At 28.0% G+C, this 22,834-nt stretch overlaps 1 protein-coding gene across 1 annotated transcript; it reads right to left on the bottom strand.

Annotated features, from left to right (window-relative positions):
- Positions 1–647: 647 nt before the first annotated feature.
- Positions 648–18,640, bottom strand: LOC129971912 (legumain-like). Its single transcript, XM_056085892.1, has 13 exons — positions 18,405–18,640; positions 15,381–15,478; positions 15,218–15,299; positions 11,935–12,020; positions 9,318–9,390; positions 8,037–8,102; positions 7,426–7,495; positions 7,010–7,128; positions 5,610–5,699; positions 4,487–4,561; positions 4,198–4,314; positions 3,339–3,503; positions 648–971 (listed from the first exon to the last, which is right to left on the bottom strand). Exons 1-13 carry the CDS (start codon positions 18,564–18,566, stop codon positions 846–848), a joined length of 1,329 nt encoding a protein of 442 aa, XP_055941867.1. The 5' UTR covers positions 18,567–18,640; the 3' UTR covers positions 648–845.
- Positions 18,641–22,834: the final 4,194 nt, after the last annotated feature.

Genomic DNA, 22,834 nt, shown 5'->3' with positions numbered 1-22,834 from the left:
TTAACATATTTTTCTAATAGTTGATTTTGTGTTCCAAAAATTAGTAAAAAATTAGTGGATTCAACAATACGTACTCTACACTCGTTCTATAATTTATATATACATAAAAAAATCATCATTAAATATACAAGCTCATTGGTTGTTTAAGTTATAGATTATTACTTATCTGCTAATTTCATTGGGTGGAATATATTATAATGCCTTTATTTTATTTAGAATTTTTAACATTTCAGCATTCAAATTATATTATAATTGACTTGTTTTAAAATAATTTCATTTAGAATAAGCTGTAAGCAAAATAATTTGCTGCATTCATTCGCATGAAAAAAATTCTTTAATTATTCTTGTAAATCATGAAAATAAAATGAAAATATAACTTTTATCAATATTTTGATTTCTTCCAGTCACTTGTAAAAACGATTTCAAGTCTCTTTACACATTACAAGACATATGATTCTTTAAATACTTCTAACAATAATTTTTAATACATGTTCATATTCATTTAATATTTTCTTTAATATTACTTTAAAGCCTAAATTAGATTAAGAGTGTAAGAAAGGTATGCTAATTTTACTAATTTAAAGGCTGAAAATGATTTATTCGTTGTTATAATTGACAATAGCAACTCATAAATAAGCAAAAATAACTGAAATACATTTTACTATTTATTTAGAAATATATGAACAAACAGATAAATGAGAACTAAAAAAAATGGAGGATTCATGCAAACGATTACTGAATTGGAAAACATTGACATCAGATTTTAATAAACAAAATTTTTTGAGAACTATTTTTTCTTGTCCAAAACTTTTTCTGTAATTCCACTGATGTATTAAAATATAGAATTAAAGAATGCCGTAAGTTGGAGGATGAATGCACACTCTGTCCATAGCTGCCATGATATCAGCAGGATGGACTCCTTTTTCACATAAGTTAACTAGAACATACATGAAATCTAAGGCATATGCATTCTGTAAAAAGAAAAAAGAAATTAATTAGACATATAAACATATCGTAGCTTTTAAATCAGAATGCTGTATTTGCGTTATTAATCAAAATAAATTTACCGTTTATCCTTATAAAGTAATATATCTTGACTTTTCTAAATTGATAAAATATTTTTAATTTCTCTTTATTCTCGAAAGAGAATTCTAAATTTAGAATTTTTATATTCGAAAATTTTTAGATAATTGAATGAGATTTTACTATTTTTGATGCTGCTTTTCCATAAGCATTATCTTAGGAGCATAATTCTTATTTTTTAATAATTTGGTAAAATCAATAAAAAAAAAACATGTTTTCTGCACAAATAGAAAATATAGATATTATTCTATTAAAGTATTATGAAATTAATTCCTTCTGTATATACAAATAATGAATGTATAAAATTATGATGAGCTTTTTTAAAGGAATTCTGGAAATATCCATAATTCGAAATGGTGCAGTCTATCCCATTTTCTTAAAAGTATAAAAGTATTAGTTCCTAAAATGCAAGATAAAATGGTCTACAAGACGTAGCTTGATTTCCTGAATTCCGAATCAGCATTTCCAATCCCTCCTAGTTAAAATGTTCTTCTACAGAGAAGCATTGAAAAAGATCGTTCCATAGCCACCAAATTAAACAGCTGCATCAATAAAACAAAATATAGTTACGTTATCACCATAAAACGTGTTAAAGGCTTCGGCCATTAAAGGAAGAAACTATCATGAAGTTCTAACACGTTTTCTTGAGTACTGATAAGTTGTCGTCTCTACTTCTGGAATCTGTGATCAGCTGCAGTTAATAGTATAATTTATTTACAAATTCTTGAATTGCTTGATTGCTTACATTGGACTTTTACCAGAATTGCTTGAAATTTTTACTTTTTAGTATAGCAAGATAAAAATACTGTAATTGCCAAAAACTTTTGTAATAAAATTTTGATGAATCTAAATGTTTTCAATCTCTGATTTTTTTTTTTCTTTTTAACAATTTGTGAGTGAGCACGATATTTCAAAAATAGAACGCCTAATAAAAATGAAATCGAATGTGATATTTAAATCAAAAGTATAATCTGATCAAATGTCGGACAAAATCCCTCAAGGAGAAAATCGATCCATGCGTTCGTCCATATGTGAACATTATTCAAAAACTCAATGAGCAAAAAGGAGTGAGAATTGGTATATGTTTTTGTCACCCAAATTGAAGGAGTGTATTAAATTTTGGACTAAATCCAACCCAGGGTGTAAATATATGTATGTCTGTCTACTCTTAAAAGGACATATCAAAATTAAAACAAACTGGATGAACGCATTTCCGTGCAAGCTTATCGCTTTAAAATTGTACATCTGCATTAAAATTTTTACCCAATCGATCAAAGAGAAAAAGTCGATTATATATATTCTATTTTCTCTCTGAAAAACTTATCTATATGCAAAAATGTGTCTGATTATAAGACATACACGAAAGTCCAAAGGAGAAATATTCTCTTTCTGGGTTATCTATTCAATTAATTTGAGTCGAAAATGTAATGAATATAAAATAATATAGAATTAAATTAATGAAAAACTGAAACAATTTCGAATGAACATTTTTTCGAAATATTGAACGAACTCTGATAATTAAACCAGCTGGAGTAGTTTCTCCAAAACTTTCTCGCATATTCTCTAATTATTAGAGAATATGTGAGAAAGTTTTAAAGTTTTAAAAGTTTAAAAGGTTTAAAGATGTTAACATCAGTTCTCTACCTTTCACACTGTTGGGTAAAAGTGCGAATAAATGACTGTATGGTTTTTACGAACGATATTTGCGAAATATAGATCTTCTGTAGATATTTTAAATCATTTTTATTGAAAATATCACCGAGAACTTTCGATATTAATTCCTTGGCATGCGGTTAATACACAAATACCCGAAAGTCGAATATGTATTTTGTATGCCTTTTTCCGACTGATTGGAATAAAAATTTAGCATAGAATTACAATTCTAGTAACAAGATCACATGCAAAATTTCATGTTTTAAAGTCACTGCGCATTTGAGTTATTGCGTTTACATGCATACTGATATATGGCCTGTTGATATATGGCCTGTTGATATATGGCCAACGTTTTGTCAGATTTAGTCCAAAATCTGATAAGGATCTACATTTTTGGTCCTAAACATATGTACCCAATTTTATCTATCTAATTCTCTTTGTTTAATCTTTGTTGAATTGTTTTGTACTCCGACAGTCGGACGAACTTAAAGGATATCATTCAAAATTTGTTAGCAATCTGCAAATTTGATGTAAAGTCTATATACCTAGTTTCATCTGTCTATTCATAGACAAAATTATAAATTAAAAAAAAGGCTCATTACCTTTGATAGGCGGAAGCATTCTTCGTTGAAGTGGGCTCGAACTGTATCGTAGCACTGGAAGTTTCTCAATTTGTATCTGTTATTCATAGTATCGCTTTCTTTTTCTTCATTTAGGAAAATTTCTGCAACGATGTGGGATACTGTGTTCTTCAAAAATTGCCTGTTCTAGAAGAGCAATGGTATGTTAATTAAGCAAATAATATAAGTGAGAATGTTGACTATCATTTAAACACTGGGTAACGCATGGTAAAAAAAAAAAAAAGAAAAAAAAAGTTATATCTTTGCACAGTGTAAAAAAGTGAAGAAAAACGTTTAATTTTTAAAAAATTAGATTGATTTAGATTATTGATAGTTAATCTAAATTTAAATTGAATAGATAAATTTCTGTGAAAATTGATTGTTCAAAATTAGAAAAATAATTTTAAAAAATAAATATAAATCTACAGTTACTGCAATTAATAAAATAGTACACGGATCGCTATTTTAATGAAAACAGTTTTCTTTGCACATTTCATATAGATGTTTCTCATTAATATTTTCTTATTAATATAAAATATTTTTTTACAATATGCACTCACAGTTTTTGTGACAATTATCATTATTATTTTTAAATTGCATAATTCATTAACGTAATAATTTGTTATATATCATTGCACTATATGTAACTTTTTCAATCTTCACAGAAGAATAATAGTAACGTGGGTGTCAAAATTTACTTCATTTGCTTTAAAGCATGAATCCATCCAGTGTGGGATACTGCACAGGATATTTGCTATAATTGCATATAAGCCTAGATTATGACTGCTATTTTAATGAAGCATTGTTTGCAATACAGATAAAATTTTACTTATGAACTTACTCTGTACATTTTGTTCAGTTTTTTGAGCAGAGCCGATTGTTCTTCTTCGGAATTAGCTTTTAAGAACTTCCTCCTGACGATTTCGATGGGCACATCGCGACTTCGAACCGAGTCTCTCTACAAGAATAAAATAATAAAATCTGAGTCTCTCCTCAAGAATAATAAGTTTGAAATTACAATAATTTTTCTAAAAGAAATTAAATTCAATTTATTGACATTTCTAAAGAAATTAATTTGGCTTTAGAACAGTAAAAAAAATTTGTCGGCGATACTTCTAAAACAAACTTACTTCTACTTCTGGCAGCACGATGGGTTCAGCATTCTTTCTTCCTTGGAATTCACTAACATGCATTTGGGCAATGCTCTGCAAAAGTAAATGTCTCAATTATGAATAAGCACACAGAAAAATTTCTACTAAAAATTATTAGACACATTTATGAATTATATAATTAAGGTAACTGAAACATTTTCTGCATGCAAAGCCGCGAATTATGTAAAGATCGGAAAGGAATAAATGTCCTCAGGCATCTGGATATTGTGAAATGAAAATAATGTATTTGCTCCTTTTTTAAAAAAGCTGAATACGATGATGGGAAGTGTAAAATAGCACTATATATAGGAATGCATCAGCATTGACAACAGGAAATAAAGTTGTGTAGCACCTCTTTTTCCCCTTGAGCAGAGAGCGCCCCCTTGTGGCGTTTTACAGAAGCCCCTTGTGGCGTTTACAGACAAGCAAGTAGTTGAATGGGAGACCTGCATCCTGAGGTCGACTTTTTCCGATGCGCAACCCTTGCGCTAACGCCGAATGCTTTCGGTTGAAAACGGTGGAATCCCTCCACCGTACTGTTTACTTTAACCTAATTGTCTATGTGTGTTTGTAAATTTTGTAGTGTAGCTATGTTTGTGTACATTAAAAATATTATATTTAAAACCGGGCAGTTCATTAGAAAATCACAACACACTCACTATAGTTGAAATTTCTTGTAACGTAGGATCTAATTCATCATGAGTATTTACTAAAGCCATCAAATCTCAATTAATCAATAATAAGAATTAAATTTTGTCTTGAGTTAAGATGTTTATCATGTAATTTTTTTATTGAGGCAATTTTGAAATAGGATTAATAGGACGAAGCTATATTGTATAATAAGAAATCACCTCCCAAATATGTATTTGTTAGATTTAATAGTTTTACAAAATACTGCAGAAAAAATTCCAATATTGCCTTCTTTTATCGATAATTATTTCACAGCAAATAATTTGTGGAATGGATTGGAATAGGATTCATTTTGCAAGAGACCTGCATTCACTTAGGTACAAATAAGAGCAATAAACTCAAAATTTGTAAAATGCTAACTAGTTCACGATTGTGTAATATAACATTCAAGTTTAATTTGTGATGTTCGTACCAAATCTCCATATTCCTGGACGTGGCTTTCGGTTGTTTCCTTCTTAACAATCTTGAATTGTTTCTGAAGAGTTTCACTAGTCAACACTTCCTGCAAGACAAACAATATATGTATTAATATTATTTGTGATAAGAATATTAGTAAATGCTAACGATATTTGTGGATAAGTTTTTTTTTTATCGTTGTAATAAAATTATAATATGAACGGGTTATGATTGATATATGCTTTCATTACTGTTGCTGTCAATTACATATTCGTTCAGAGAAAAAATTTATAAAGGAATCCAGCAGGAAATTTGGATTTATGCTACAAATTCAATAGTAATTTTTTTTTTTTTTTTAATATTTCGTAGTTGGCAATTTGTAAATTCTTTTACTAGGTCTTTTTCTGATGCAGATCTTTCTTAAATTTTTTTGACTATTTCTATTTCACAGCATTCTGCTTGATAAATTTATTATAAAAATTTCAAGATAATATTTGAAAAACTACAACACCATTTTTCTTTTAGTTTATGTGACAGCTTTAGTTTAATTTATTTATTGATAGTTTCTTATGGTTTCACTTTGCTTTCACCCCTTTTTTGGTTTAAAATTAGCCAAAAGAACTTAATAAACACATTTCAGCTTAATATGGTAGTTAGTTTCATATTTTTTTATATACATTCTAAAAACAGTTGAAAAGCAGCAGTAATTTTCGCCTTTTGTCCTAAAAAAAACAACAAAAATATAACACTATCCTTCCACAAATAAAAACAATTAAAAATGAAAAATAAATTTTTCAAGAAAAATTACCCTTTATGGAGAATTCTATGAAGTATATTATCTTTAAAGAATTCTATGAAGTATATTATTATCTGATCGACATTACGCATTTTGATTCCAAAAGGAATTTTATCACATCTGTTTTTGATATAAACAAAGATAATATCAATGATATCATTCATCAGTCGAATGTAGAAGAAACATGAAATATTTTTAATGAAAATATTCTTTTTTTTTTCGAAGAGAAATTTTGAATAACTTCGAAAAATTTGGTAGAACTTTACTAGAAGGTTATATATAAGATGCTTATATTACATATATATTCGCCAAAATGGTTACATTCTCGGGTTTACTTGGCGATTTTTATAATATACTAAGATCACCAACATTGAGTTGCCAATTGCCATGTTAGAAATAGTTCATTGTTTTTTGCGATCTACCGTGGAGGCCGTAAAAATAAACGAGTACCATTTGATATGATTTTTTTTTTAGTATTCTACAAAGGGGTAAGAACTGATACATTTAACTTCACCACAAATATTTTGTAGCGCTTTTATTAACATACACAAAATATATCAGTGTGCTAATTATAGTTTCTTCTAGTTACAACAAATATGAATTAAATTTCAAATTCTTACTTTGTCAGAATCTTCCATCCAGTGAACACTGTAGGAATCACCGAGATATGTTTCTCTTTCATCGTCGAAATAAATGGCATACGAAGATTCATCAGGGTTAGCGGCAGTAGTAGCATAAACTAAATTTTTAAAGAAAAAGTATTTTTTTAAAAAATAATATTTGGTATTTTTCAAATTACTATTTTCTTCTATCTATACAAAAACTTTAAACTTAGAATGAATTAGTCCACCCATCTCAAAGCAATATTATCAAAATGCTGCTGTTATTTTGAGATATAGATAAGAGTTATTTAGAGATGTGAACTAAAAATTTTGATATATGGACATAAAATAATAGGTTTATTCATAGATTTTAAATAATTTTGATGTGGTTATATTATGAACGGCAATATGATAAAACAAAGTTACGAAATTACCATTGATGTTGTTTGGAAGTAAGCCATCGAACATAGATCCAGATTCACAAGCTTCAATATAAAAGACCATCTGAAAGAAATCATCAATTTTTCTTTAAAATAATTTTAGATTCAAATGTGCAACATATCCCTCTGCATTTTTTAAAAATACCTTTCTAAAAATATTGCTCAACTACTACTTAATATAGTATTTGGTGCAATGTGAATGAGAAAATTTAGAGACATTTTATTCTGTAGGCTGCATTTTTTTTTTTTTTTTTTTGATCTGAGGATAATTTTATTCTTTAATTAAGGATTTTTTGGATTTTCTTTTACTATGTAAGAAATTAAGATAGGTTATAACAATGATTATAAGTTTTTCATTACTTTTTTAAACTCTCTAATATCGAAATAAAAGGCATTTGATTATCTCAAACCACTCGAACCATTATTATAAAGTTAAACATGCCAATTTATTTCTAATGTTAATGTCTGCTCAAAATTTATAATAAATTTACAAAAACTTTTCAATAATAACGCGTTTATCATTTTAAATAAATCGATAATCCTATTCAAAAATTATTAACTTTTATTACCTATTTATTGAAAAATAAGACTTTTCTTCTACTTACCTTTGCATACATTTTTTTCTGGTGCATGTATTTTATTGCGTTATTTAAATCAGTTGAAGAGAGTTCCTGAAAAAATGAAAATATAATTTTAAAATTTCATTCCAACAAAATTCTATTTTTCACTGCATTCGGCAACTTGCACAAAACTTGGCACTTTTAAAACACATAAAAAAAAAGGATTTTTTTTCGGAAAAGACGGACAATGTGTTCTATGGTGAAGCTGAGGACACGGTATATTTTACTTCAATGCAATATTTGGAAAAATGAACGAAAATCGTGTTCTGATCCCTTCCCTGGTACAATAAATAATTCAAAACTTTAATTAAATTCTTAATCTTTAGTTCTATGGTAAGAAGATCGTTTTTAACATAGTTGTTTATGAACTTATAAGTGTAATGCAAACCGAACTATCATGCGTCCCAAAAGATTTAGCAACTTGCTAAACTTTGTAACTCTACTTTTCTACTTTATTCCTTTGCTTTTATTTGTATAGCATTTACTATTATTTATTTTTATCATTTATTTTATGCTATCTAATTTCAATATATTTCTGATTTTTTTATTATTAATCGTATATTATTTATATATTTATTATTTTATTCTAGTTATTTACTCTCTTACTTATTTATTTTAATCGCGCTTTCTTATTTCTTCTTAGTATATACTTTTTTATTATTTGCTTCTCTTTATTTTAATTTTTTTTCTAAAAATTTCTAAATTAATGTATCATTTCATTCATTTAATTACTTCAAGACGAACTATGAAATTGGTGTTTTCAATAAAGGACTAGAAGGTTGAAATATCTCTGAATGGGTGAGTCAACATAAATCTTATTTTGTTGAAGACTTTCAAAACCAAGCTTCATTTGGTTTCATAAAAGCCTTAATATAACAGACTTTTTTGAGGACTTCCGGTCTGCAGGATCTCTCTCTTATGTATGCGTGGGAGGGTTGCTTCGTGGAGATTCTTCTTTGGCCATACGGCTTAAGCTAGGACGGACTTTGCGTTTCGGTCCAAACCTATGTCCAAACCTATATCCAAATCTACGCTTTATTTAGCTTCCCATTAGTATTTAAGCCCGCATCCTGATTTTGAGTAATTAAAAAAATGACAAATGTTTTTCAAAGTGACAGTAAAAGCACATAAAATATGACTTTTTACAATTAATTTTACTAAGAAAATATATATGTGAAACCAGCTTTAGATCTTACTCATAAACCAAAATAGTCTAATTCGTTAAAGGTATTTCTAAATTAATTTATAAAAACACTTTTCACTTACATCTTCAGGGAAAGCAATTATTCCTGGAGCCCCGTGATCAGCAAAATACACGAAAACATGGTCATTAGGACCACTGAAAAAATAAAAAAAAATCATGGTAAGGATAAAAATGTGGACTGATGCTGACTGATTGCTACAATCAAGAATATGTTGACGAAAAAAATAGAGATGTTAGTGTAGTTGGGTGTGATTATAGATGTCCGGTTGAAACTATTCAAGAATAATTCAAGCGTATTAGGCGCTCAGAGCCAAAGAAGAAATACAAGAAACCGATTATTATTGTTTACTTACATTTTCACATATGCATCACATATGTTTAACTTAGAATATGTATTTAAATTGAAACAAATCAAATAAAACCATCAGAAATAGTCTTCCCAAAACTTTCTCGCATACTCTCTAATAAAGGTGTTATTCCAGAGAATGGTTTGCATGGCATTGACGTACAATAGCTACGAAATATCAATCTTTGGGCTAAATTTAGCATTTTTACTGAATCTATCCGTAACATCGGAAATTCATTTTTATCGTTTTTTCCCTATGCGAATATTTGAATTGTCGACAAATTTATCAACTCCCAAGTTTTCTGCAAATTCTATCATATTGATATTACTGCCGGATAAATCATTTTCTTCAATCAAATATATACTTTTATCAATGGGCTTTTCTGAAATGATTACTGATATTGGCAATGAGGAAAACCTGTAAAAAAAAATAAGAATAGAACTCTGTTTTCTAATATCTAGTAAAATTTGGCAGTAAATCAATATTCGCAGTGTTCTCAGAAATTCATCTTGTATTGTTTGTATTTAGTCGCAATAAAAGCTCGAATACTTTCATTTCTATTAATCGAGGTGTCTTTTAAAGGGGGAAATATGATTTTGGGTATCTCATTAAAAAAATCAACAATTATTTCAAGAAGTATACCAAAATTTACATTTGAACTGTTAGTCACGATTACATCGAAAGTTTTTATCTCAACAATTTTAGAGGGAAAAGAAAATTAGAAACGTTCTGTTTTTAAGCACATCAATAACACTGTGAGTGTATCGCTTCCATTTTCATGAAAGAATTGCAATATAAAAATGTCGGAAACTTTCGTCTTGCTGAATTGGGAGAAATTTTTTGAGTGCATCTTTAAAGAAACTTTGGGAAAAATAGAAAGAAAAGCTGAAATCATTGTGGTAGCAATATTCCCGAATCTCCTCTTACTATTGATTGATTCCGTAGTTTGTTAAAAAGTGCATATGTGACAGCATTTGTAGGCTTTTTAAAAAAAAAATTTTTTTGGAAAGCTTTGTCGACGAAAGGAAATTATAATTTTATTTCTGTTAACCAATTTTCGACTATCCGAGGCGAATATGGTCCCAATTAGTTCAGATAATCGAGATACTATTTTACTTATATTTGTTTCATCAATATATTGATACATTTTATTTATAAGGTAACTTTCTATGTTAGAAAAAAAGAATGCTAGTTTTTCAGGACGGAGAAGCATGCCACTGATCAGGTACCCCTGGCCTGGTACTTATTGGTAATCCCGGCACTAAAGACAATTTGAATCTTGCATATTTATTTATTTCAGATGCTAAAATTCCACGAATACCCACTGTTGTATTTCTTTTGAGTTTTATAAACTTTGGCTTCTGAATTTGAAGTACGTTATTTGAAGTTTAGATTACAGATAATTTCTCTTAGCATCACAAAGGAACGCAAGGAAACAGAATTATTTTATCTATTAAAAAGGCAAAACAAACAAACAAAACAGACAAAGGGAAAGAATCATTATTTTTTTTTCAGATAAAAGGTTACAATAACTGATCCGTAAATAAGAAATGTGCCCAATGATTCGTGTTATCGTTAGTTGTTTACTACTATTAAACTCTTATGTAAGCAAGAAATACAACCAAGCCGATAAAATTAGAAAATATAAAGCAAGAACATAAATGGGAAGATAGAAATGGCATTTCAGTTTAAACACAACTGAAATTTCTATATATAGAAAAATATTTTTTATTATTATTATCTGTAAAATCAGATTTTACAAAAGAATGGGGGAAAATTAAAAAAAAAATATTTAAAAAATTGCTTAAAATTTGAGTAAGTTGTCATTTTAATATAATTAATTTCTTGTTCTTAGTACATAACCTGAGATATTTGTTCGTTCTCAAAAGTCAGTACTTATTAAGAAGCAATTAAGAAATACCTTTCATGATTTATGCTCAAGTAAGAAAATATGTGTTACAGAAAGAAGTAAAAAACAGGTATCTAAAAGAACTACAAAAGCAATCTATGGGCCGTTTCTATATTTTATTTTTAAAATAATTAATTCGAAATTCACCACCATTTTAGAATCGAATTAATATGTTTCAAAAAGGAATGGTATGCTCCATTTAGCCCTTTTTTAAATATCAAGTATATCAGGTTATTAAAATTTTTTAAAATTATTTTCAGATATTTGGACCTAAAAATAAAACAGCTTTTTCCTGTTTAATACAAAAAATTTTATTTCAGTGATATAAATGGATGAATTCTTTTCGGAATAATTATTTCTTTGAAATAAAAATTTGGCATTTCTATTAATTAATACATACAATGCTATGCTTTATGCTCATACCTTTCTAAGACCTTTCCGCTGCCGATACCATCCACCGCTTTCTTATCGCCCTTCAAAACAGCCAGGAAAGTTTTGGGTGTCACAGCCTAATAAGGAAATAATAGAAAATTCTAAAGCTCTAATGCTAAAAGATATTTGATAAATAAACATCGAAATAAGCATTTGATAAATAAAATAGGTGATACTCATTCTTAGAAAGAATATGTGAAAACATTTAACAACCTTCTATTAAAATACTCTGTTATATTGGACTAAAATTAAGGATTTCTAACTTACAAATGAAATTCACTGTCAATAAATGCACAAACTATATTTTATGTCAAATATTTGATAAAATTCTTAAAAGATATATTCTCACGCATTTATAAATAAAGTTTAGTAATAAAATGCAAATTGTTAAAGTAGTTATTAAATGTAATTAATGGAATCAATTTATTATTATGTGATAATCATCAAATGCGCCGAGCGAATTTAACGGAAATCTTTATTAACTTGTTAGAAAGGTAATCTCACGGCAAAGTAAGACCATGTAAATGTTAGGTTATATGCGAAATTATATTTGTCATGTGACTGTGACGTCATGCCAATTGATCCAGCCAATCATTCCTAGAAAACTGCAATTAAGTAGTAATTAATTGTAACTAGGGATTGCAATACCGGTATACCGGGATACCGAATACCGGTATTTCGAGCCATTTGTACAATTTCGTAATACCGGTATTCACAAGTTTAAATACCGATTTTTCGGTATTTACTAGAAATTTTTTAAATTGTCTCCACTACATGTTCAGCTATCGCGAAACATAGCAAAATAGTATACGTTTTTGTTTTTATGTCTCTCTAACGGGCGAAATTAATTAGCTAATTAATGGTTTAATTAATTGCTTAAATCTAAATTAGCAAAACATGGATTATCCCTGAAAGAAAATATTGTCACCTTAACGAATGATGTTGCAACAATTATGAAAAAAGATTAGGAGTAATAGATGTATTATACCAAAAAAATAAAGAACAGAAGAATCCAAATACTGTGGATATATAAATTTCAGATTCCAACTTTTAAAAGAGTAAGAGTGAGAGTGATATTGACAATGAAGATAATGACAATGTAATTGTTGAAGAAGATATTGCTAATGAGGATGAAATATTAACCTATCAAGAAATGCTTCCTATAATTTATAAAGTTTTTGTATGTGGATAACAATTCTAAATAGTCAAAAAGCAGTAATAATGAAGTCCGTATTTTTAGAATAATTTACTATTGGTTCTTTCTTTAATGTATTTTATATAATTTTAATTTATTTTATAAATATTTATGAATTTTTCAAATATAATTTTTTTTATTTAACACGAATTTTTCTTGTTATTAATAAGTGAGTTTTTTTAATCGCACTTATTGTATTATTTTGCATGATGACGAAAAAAATGGAATCTAATGGAAACGTTCATGTTGAATATTTTATTATAACATTTTCTTTTTTTAAAGGTTTGAAACCTAGAAGAAATTTTAGATTTATTAAAGCAAAATGCTTTATTTCTTGACAGCGATAGTACGAGGCCTAGTGACGGAGATAATAATGATCATATAATAATTAAGAGGACTTTGTAATTCTTAATGTGCTTAACACGACAACGAGATTGATTTTGCTATCTCCAACTACTGGATTCAATATGCTAAATTAAAAAAAAATAGTATTCAAAAATATAGAATTCTGACAGTTATATCATCTGACAGTTCTATATTCCTTTGATCTAATAAATTATAAAAGAAACAAAGACAAAAAAAAAGGGGGGGGGATTTTCGTCCATGGGAAATGATGAAAATGCGCCAGGACAGCACAAAACTGCTGCGAACTAATAAACAAAAGAAGTAGGACAAAATGAAGTAAGGTATTAAGTAAGACTTATGGATGACAAAAATGCTTCTAAATGCCAGGATGTAACATAATGAATAGAGTGCTATGCATAAAATACAATATGTATTTGTGTGTGGTGCAAAATATTGCCACGAAAAGCATAAATATAAATAAAAAAAAGATTTTTAATTTTTTTTAATTAATAAATGTTTCAAAATTAATTTAACTAAAAAAGTTTTTAAATTTTTTTTAATTAATAAATGTTTTAAAATTAATTTTTTGTAAATCGTTATTAATATTTATATTTTAAGCGAAGGCAAACCAATTTTGAGTGTTCCTTTTTAACTATTTGAAAATTCTTCGTTGTTATACTCCGTAAAATAAAGCTCACGTATGTGGATCTTAAATCATAAATCTCTTAAAAATCAGGCTCAGTAAAAAACAAAAAACAAATCAGATTCAGTTAAAAAAAAATTTTTTTATCAATAATGCCACAGTGTACATGTAAAAGCTGCGAAAGGAAATTTATGTTCTTATGATAGCTTTGGTCTGAATAAAATAAACACTGAACATCTGCTCAAATATAAGTGTGCGCAAATGTGGATGCCACATAACCACGAGATAGGATAAACACATAAAAAAACATATGAATTTTTACAAAGTTATTAAAATAACAATTAACCCAAAATGTTAACATAATGTTAAGCTAAAGATGTGAAACTAAATAGCTATTTTATTAAAAGTTTTATCTAAAAGTACTGCCAATAATCGCAAAATATTTAAATCTGTCACTATTAAAATATCACTCACTCTATGAATATGCGTTATGAGAAATTGTGCTGTATGGGAAATTTATCTTTGCAGGTGTCTTTAGTAAATAAATAATCTATACATCACGATTTCCAATAATACTTTTCCCCCAATGCGTGACTTTTTAACTGAGAGAATGAGAGTCTACTTCATTTATATGAGAATCTACTGCATTTCTATAATCGATTTTCTATCGAGGAAGAACGTTTTAATTTTTTTTCAAACTAAAATATACAAATGCGAATAAACAGTTGAAGCAAACAAAGACTGATTGAATTCGGAGATTTAAAATATTAATATCAATTTAAATTGTGACATATTTGGGGATCAATATCCTGATAGACATTCAATCAAAACAGAAAGTAGAACCCCTCCTCCTCCTGCTATTGAAATTATGGAATAAATAAGAAGTAGCCAGAAAAATAATGTTAAGAATAACTAGTTTCTACCTATCTTCTAATTTTTCTGTCTGTTCTGTATCATGTCTTTTTACTCAAGAAATTATAATTTAATAAAATTATAATTCTAGAAAATATTATTTTGTTTTTATGATGAAAAAATCTTATAAACTAGATTACTGATGAAAATAATCTAATATTTAATCATATTATTCTTACCTCTCCAGTGTAATCTTTAGGAACACCTTTGTAAACATCCTTTCCTTGAGGGTGGTTGATAACAATACCCTTAGTAGGATTTCTATAAGATAAAAAGAAATTATGTAGTCAGCGAAAAAATGAAGCAATTTTATTTTGTTTAAAAATTTTCTTGAATACTTACTGGTCGTTGTAGGCGATATCATCCTTCATCAAAACAATGATTCTCTCATCGGGGATTCCATGATTTTTCAGAATTTGATAGGAATGGCAGATATCAGCCTGAGCATAAGAAAAAAAACGTTACAAATGTCTTGAAACGAATTTTTAAATATTTAATTGAAAGTTTAAATACTTTTAACGAATTCTTTTGGCAAAGAATTCTGCAAGAAGAGGTTACTTGGGAAATGTAAGTCTCGTGTGCCAATAGACGGTCAACTAATAGTCGGATCTCAGTGACCGTGACTGAATTGAGACAGTCGATCTCACTGATGTCTAATTGTTGAGGGCAAACTTTTCAGATCTAACACCATATACAGCAAGGAAATTTTGACCCTTTTTTTCTGGAGTGTGGGTTATGGAGGCTTGATGGCAGTTTTAGTTTTAAGATAGGTTCACGTCCTAGTTCCATTAAAACTCTGCCATATATATTGTTTTGAAATGCAGGAAACGTATTGCCAAGACTCCTCAAACATTCGCACTATGGAATGGAGTTCAAATCTGAGGAATGAGTGCCAGCTCCTACGCTATTCCCTTAATGAAACAACATTCTGATTTTCGAAGTTCACCTCAAAATGCTCTTCAATTAGTTTCGCAATTAATAATGGAAACATTTACCTAAATAAATCGAATTGACCTCGATTGGATTAGAGTCAGCCTTAACTTAAATGATGACTTTTAGGTAAAAAAGTAGATAGTCCATTATATTTAAGTTAAGCCACTAACACATCGATTGACAAATGATAATAAGGGATTGTTTGTAATACTGAATTTCTACTTCACTTATTTAACTCACAGACATGTTGGTCGGCATCTTTCAATAAATATTTAGAATAAGCTTGGATATAAATTTTTATTTGCAGAGAATTCAAATCTATAATTATTGCAAAAAAATCTTTTTATTTATTGACGTAAATTCGGTTTGTGATACCAAATCCTCAAACTCTTGTTTCTGATATAGTAAAATAAAAACACGTTTTTGATATTAAAAAGTGATAATTACTTTTTTTTGTTACTTGCATGGAATTGAAAATGAACATTCTGTGTACAGAAGAATATAATTTTATTTTACACAAATGGTTTTGAGATTTGTGCTTATTATGACGCATCTCAAAGCATAAGACCAAACCCATTTTCGTTCCTTGATACACAAAACTCGAGTGAATAAATTTCTTTAGAAATATTTTTTTTTCAAATGAAAATAATGTTTGCCATTTAATTAGTTTATTGTTCTCGTCACACGTGTAATGCGATAAATAAATAAATAAAACATGTTTCTCAAATTATTAAGAGTAGAACTAGATGTATAAACAAGAATTTCAAAAAAAGATTCAAAGTTTAATTAATGCTTATGAAAGCTGTTCACTAAAAAAAGGGTATAATGTGAATGAAAGTTTCCAAAGAAAAAATAATTAAGGATGCTCAAGTTGCTGAATAAGACAGAAGTTTAATAAGAAGTGTATTAGCTTTAAAACACTATCACGACTATTTTTTAAGCTTTGATGGTAATAGAAAAATAGAATACGCATAGTAATATGTTTTTTTTTCTCATTTAATATATTACGATGCTGTTATAGAATGATGCTATAGAGCATTTCATAGGCCTATTTAGGCTGTCTCAAAATAATTGTTAGTGGCATTGTATTTCCAAGTAATACTATTTGATAATCCAACAACAATGTAAATTGTAATTTATTCATTAAAATGTAGACAGCAAGGCAATTTAGAAACAGAAAGAGGCTTAGAAATCGAAAATGAAGGAAGTATAAGAATTTTTACTATCCAAACCTATTTTTGAAAATTCATTTCTAATTTTACATTAGAATATTCATTGTGCATTAGAATAATTACTTATAATAATTATTTTCGTTCATTTCCATTATCATTACATTTTTGTTCCTTGCTGTAATATTGGCTTACCTTAGAAGAATATAAGAAATACCGTGTTTACCAAAAGAAAAAAAAGATGCATTTAAGTCTTAAAAGCTCGAATCAGGTAGAATTCCTCTGAAAGCACGAATCGTTACTTCTAATCGTAATCATGAAATGTAATCATACTCTCTTCTGATCATGACTAAGCATTCTTCTGTGAAAGCTGGTAGATACATGGTCATTACGAATTTTTTCATGTAAATGCAAGAACTGCCTTTCAATGATGCTATAGTAGTATCATTAACTTTCCGATCAGATGCAATCCTGAGTCTAATTGTGAAATGCAATAAATTGGCAATTACGTTTCGTTTTAATAATTTCTCCAAAAAAACTGCTTGATTGCATTAAAAATTTTACTACTTAGAGATAAGATTTGGAAGATATTAGCACTTCGGCTTGATAAAGCGTTTTTTAGTTTTGCTTTTGTAAAATACTGCACAACGCAGCATCAGAAATTATTGTGATATTTTTATTGATAAACTCCATATGAAAAATTAATCGAATTACTTGATTAACTATTTTATTAAAAAATTTAAATGAGACATCATCAAATATGTCTTCCAATAGTATTCCAAAATAATTTTGAAATTAATTGCTCAACTAAAGTATTGACGCATATAAAATAAAATTTTGGACGATATTTATATTGTTAACATTTTAAATATTTTCAGAAAACTTTTACTTAGTTATTTTAGTTAATCATTTAAATTCTGAGTTTCAGATCGTTGCAAAAATAAAGCAACGCTTAATACAAAGTTACTTAAAATTTATAAGTTAATGTGAGCAAAGAATTAAAACTGTTGACTGATATTTTATATATTATATAATAGAAAATATTCTTCTTTTTAAAATCATCGAATGCTGGAATTCGATAAGTGAAATATCATTAGAAATGTTATATCAGACCCAAGTGATGAAAATATTCCTAGTTTCAATAGTTATGGATTTTTTTGAACAACAGATTATTACAAAACATATTATTCAAACATTTATATAAGGAAATAGAATAATAAAAGTAAATCTAATTTGCACTGAAATTTTGAAACCATGTACTTACTTGGTGACGATAATTATCCCAAGTGTCAGATCCAGCAACAAGAACTGCCCACAATTTTCCTTCTGCAGCAGGTTCTTCCAAATGCTTTGGAATTCTGGTGAAAGCAGAAGTAGTTGCTGCAAATGCAACTACCAACAAGACAGCAGCACACCTGAAATCCATGTTCAACAACGATTACGAATTACTATGAAGTCGCTAATCGAAGAAGTAATTGCCCATCGATTGGAGCTAGTTTTATACACAGAAAAAAAAGATAAAATGTAACCCTTGTTTTTATTTTTCCTCTCCAGAGTCACACAAATTATCATATGGATCCATTGTCTGCCAAGTGATAAGAAGAATCTTATGATTAGAAAATAGAGATGACAGTATCACAAGTGACAAGATTAGCTCGCACGAGACGGTTTTATCAGCAATTTTATTTGTAATCCTATTTTTGGAAATGAAATATTGTAATTTCATACATATTAATTTTACTTGGTACGAGTCAGTAAATTAATAAACCATAATTATCATATACATAATTAGGAATACAAAAGAGCAAAGCCCTGATCCCAATCACTTATTCAATTTCATTAGTTTTTATTTCGTATGAAAGATAATATCCTCTAAAAAATTGTCTTCAGTAATCATTGTTCACTCACCGACTTTCATTTCAGAAAGGAATCTCAAAAACTCTACATTATTGTATGTTATGAAAAAAATACTAAAACACAATTTTCCAATCTCAACCCCTGCACTAATTTCGCACTTTTTATTTCACATAATGTTTATAACTCCTAGATTGATATTTTCCCTTAGGAGTTCTAAATATTTATTTTTTGTTCCCTAGAGGTATTTTTTTATATAAATAAAAAAATATATTATTTTTACTTCCAAGTACACGAGGAATATATATAAAAAAAAGTTGAAATTGTATTGCATTCGTCAAAAAATTCATTGATTAAATTTTGAGGAAATTCCATGCTTTAGACTCCCTTAAGACCGAAAAAGTCTATTTTTGAAATTTTTATACCTATAAGTGAGCAAGATGACTGATAAACTATTGGAGCAATGTGAATGAAATGTGGGAATAGTGAAACTAACAAAAATAAAGATTTGTAACAAATTTTGAATCACGTTCATTAATGGTAAGATTAATTTTTTGTCTATTTATCCCCGTGTGCGTTAACATGATATCTCAAAAATACAAGAAGCTAGATAAAGAATTGATATTGTTTTGAAACTCACCATTTCGAAATTGCGAGAAGTATAGAATACACCTGTTTTATTCCCTTCGACCAATTTTTTTTTCTTTCTTTCTGTTGTTTTATTTTAGATTAGCCACTTTTGACGACTAGTTGAATTGCCAGACTATTGGTGTGTTTAATTTCAATTAAATCTCTTATGCATAACTTCATATTCATGATTCCCTCATCAAAGTATTTTTAACCAACAGAATAAGATTCCCATTAAATTCTGTGCATTTTAATAATCTAATACTTGTTTGTTTGATGTGCGTATGGACCTTCTTAATGGAGTCAAGTCACATGACACCACAGATAATTAAAAGTCTGACTATGCTAGTAGTCTACCTTCTATTTGCATGTTGAGTTTCGAAGCACTCGAACTTCAGCTTTTAATTCCTGAAGCAACTTGTTCGCATTCTAAACAGAAATGTTCTCCCTTGGCTTTCAAGAATGGTAGAAAGTAATCTAATAGAAAATGTAAGAAAACAACGAAAATGATATGAATTTTATTGCAACAATGAAAATCATGCAAAGAATATATATTATTTTAAATTGTTGAAATTAAGAAAAAAATTGTATGGTAGTTAAATTGATATCAATAATAAGATCATTTTTTACATTTTTAAATGAAATAAAAATAATTTTTATCAATAATATTTCAATTATTTATTGGAAAGTCGTTCCTCCGAGATGCGTTTCTCTCTGCAGTTGATTGAACAGTATCTTTTAATTTATCTTCTAAATACTTGAGGTCTTATGCTATCTCAAATAAGGTTTTTTGATGCATAATTAATTATTTAATTAAGTTTTATTTTGAATCACAAGGGAGCATAAAATTCCACTACAAACTCAGCTGTTTTTTTTTCTTTTTATATGAAGATTTGGATATACAATGCAACATAATCATGAAATTCGAATTGCTAGTCATCTTGCATGGAACATGTTTCAAGGGTTTCCTCTTGCCAGCTCTGGGCGGCGTTCGCTTGCTAGTGCAGCTTGATATGTATCCCAGCGATATTTCTTGTCTGTGCTCAACTCATTGAAATCAGCGCCTGAAAAAGTACTATCTATTTTATTGTTCTCAATAAATGGAGGTGGCAAATTTTGACAACTTTAAAACATTTTCCAATCCTACCATTAAAAGAAGTAGGTCCAGAAGTTGGACCATCAAGAACAATAATAAATTTCCTAAAATGCAATTCGCTTGAATGAAGCAAATAAACCGCTGCTTGTTTTGGGAATTTCAAAGAATTTTTGAACAATAAAATTGATCTTTAGAGACTCTATTGTTTGTTGCGTTGACATTAGAATCAAGGACTTTAATACTTTTCTCATCAATACAATGTTCTTTTATAAATTTCAATATTGATAATATTATGCAATGCCGGAATCACTTTCTGGATTTACGTGTTCAAAATATGTTGAATGTGATTCTTCAACCAAGGAAATGCGTTCTTGTTTAGCTATTTTGATAGACTTATCACCTACCATTACTTCACTTATTGTTTCACCTTTTCGATAATCAAAAAAAAAAAAAAAAAGTGTAATTATGTCTGAAGCATGAGATCAACTAAAATTTTGACAATATTCACGTAAAACCTTTGATTTATCTATAACCGCTGACAGATGCTTTGACAGTAAAAATTTAAGTCCTGATCCTTAAATCCTTTTAACAGATGAGTTATTGCTGTGCTTGAAATGTTTCTACTGGCACATGCTAAAGAAAAAAACGAAGTAGAATTTTTGGTACCTGTCTCCAAGGTAACGGAGAAGCAGAATGACTTACATCTAAGTGTAATAGTTTGTCATTTCACTAAATTGATATTTAGCTACTTTTAAAAACCTTACTGCAATATAGACTATAAATAAAAAATAAACATTAACCTAAAAGAGAGAGTTAAAAATTTAAAAATATACGTATTTGGTAAAAATAAAATTAAGATTTTCACATAGATTAAGGCGGACCTAAATTTTACATGAAAAATATATAAGTTTCAAAATTAAATGGCATTCTAAACTTTATATTTTCGTATTTAAAAAAAATGTTCGATCATGACATTTCCTAATGTGTTACCCATTTATGTAATCATTTTATTTAATAATTTTTCATTTTAAGTTTTATTTAGTTTTATTTTCCTTAAAGACAACAAAAATTACAACAAAAGTAGATTCAACCACGTAAATAAATAATTAATGGATCTAGTAAAGAAAAATAAATCTTAAAATACAAGAAATTTGCTAATAAAAAATAGATTAAATGCAAATGAAACCACCAGTAATAGGTCTTTGTTCTGAAAAAAAAAATGATAAGATAAGAGATCTCAATCTTGATGATGCAGATATAATTTTTTTTCTTCCATTAAGTAATACACTAAAGTTTGCAATTTTGCCCCAGAAAACAAAAATTTGTTATTTTGTTTTTAAAGAATATTGAAAATCTGCATTATTGACAAAAACATTTAAAATTTAGACAAATTCCGAAAAACTTTAAAATATTTTTGGTAAATATGAGACCATAATAGCAATTTTTAATCGAATTGAAATTTTGAATTCTCAAAACAAAATTTTTTTTATAATAATCTCTAATTAATATATGTAGGTATTTAAAAAAAATAGCCAAAATTCAGAAAAAAATTGCATGACAATTAAATTGCTATTATTATTATTATTATTTTTTTTTTTGAGTTTTTAAGCTTAAAAATAATTTTATACATATTATTTTCGGAAGTTATTTGATGTAAAATACCAAAGTCTTGATTAATTTTCAATTATTTAAAAACCAAGCGAGAAAGAAGTTTTAAAAAATCATTTCCAGCAATACATTTCCATTTTCCAGAGTTTATATGCCAAATATGGTAGCGGTATTTCAAACAGTCTGACTCTCTCCCAACCTTGGAAAGTAAGAATGCCTATCAAAGAGCGAGTTTTTTAAAAGCTAAAATGAAATTATAATTAATTAAAAACTAAGAAAGATTTCGGTGTTCGCCCACGATAGCATTTGAAAATAATATAGCCCAAAATGATTTTTAAATTTAGAAAAACTCTCTAATGATACCAGTTTATTTATTGGGTTTTTTTCTCTGAAATTTATAATTTTTGAATTTTTTTTTTTTTTTTTTTTTTTGTAAATATAATTTTTAATAATATTGTTGCAAGGATATTTAAACCGCTTTCACTGTTTCTTCAGAGGTTTAAGCGCGT

The sequence above is a fragment of the Argiope bruennichi genome, chromosome 1, assembly GCF_947563725.1.
Source record: "Argiope bruennichi chromosome 1, qqArgBrue1.1, whole genome shotgun sequence".
Taxonomy (NCBI): Eukaryota; Metazoa; Arthropoda; class Arachnida; order Araneae; family Araneidae; genus Argiope; species Argiope bruennichi.
Note: the sequence above shows the minus strand (reverse complement) of the source record. Positions and strands in the feature narration are given on the sequence as shown.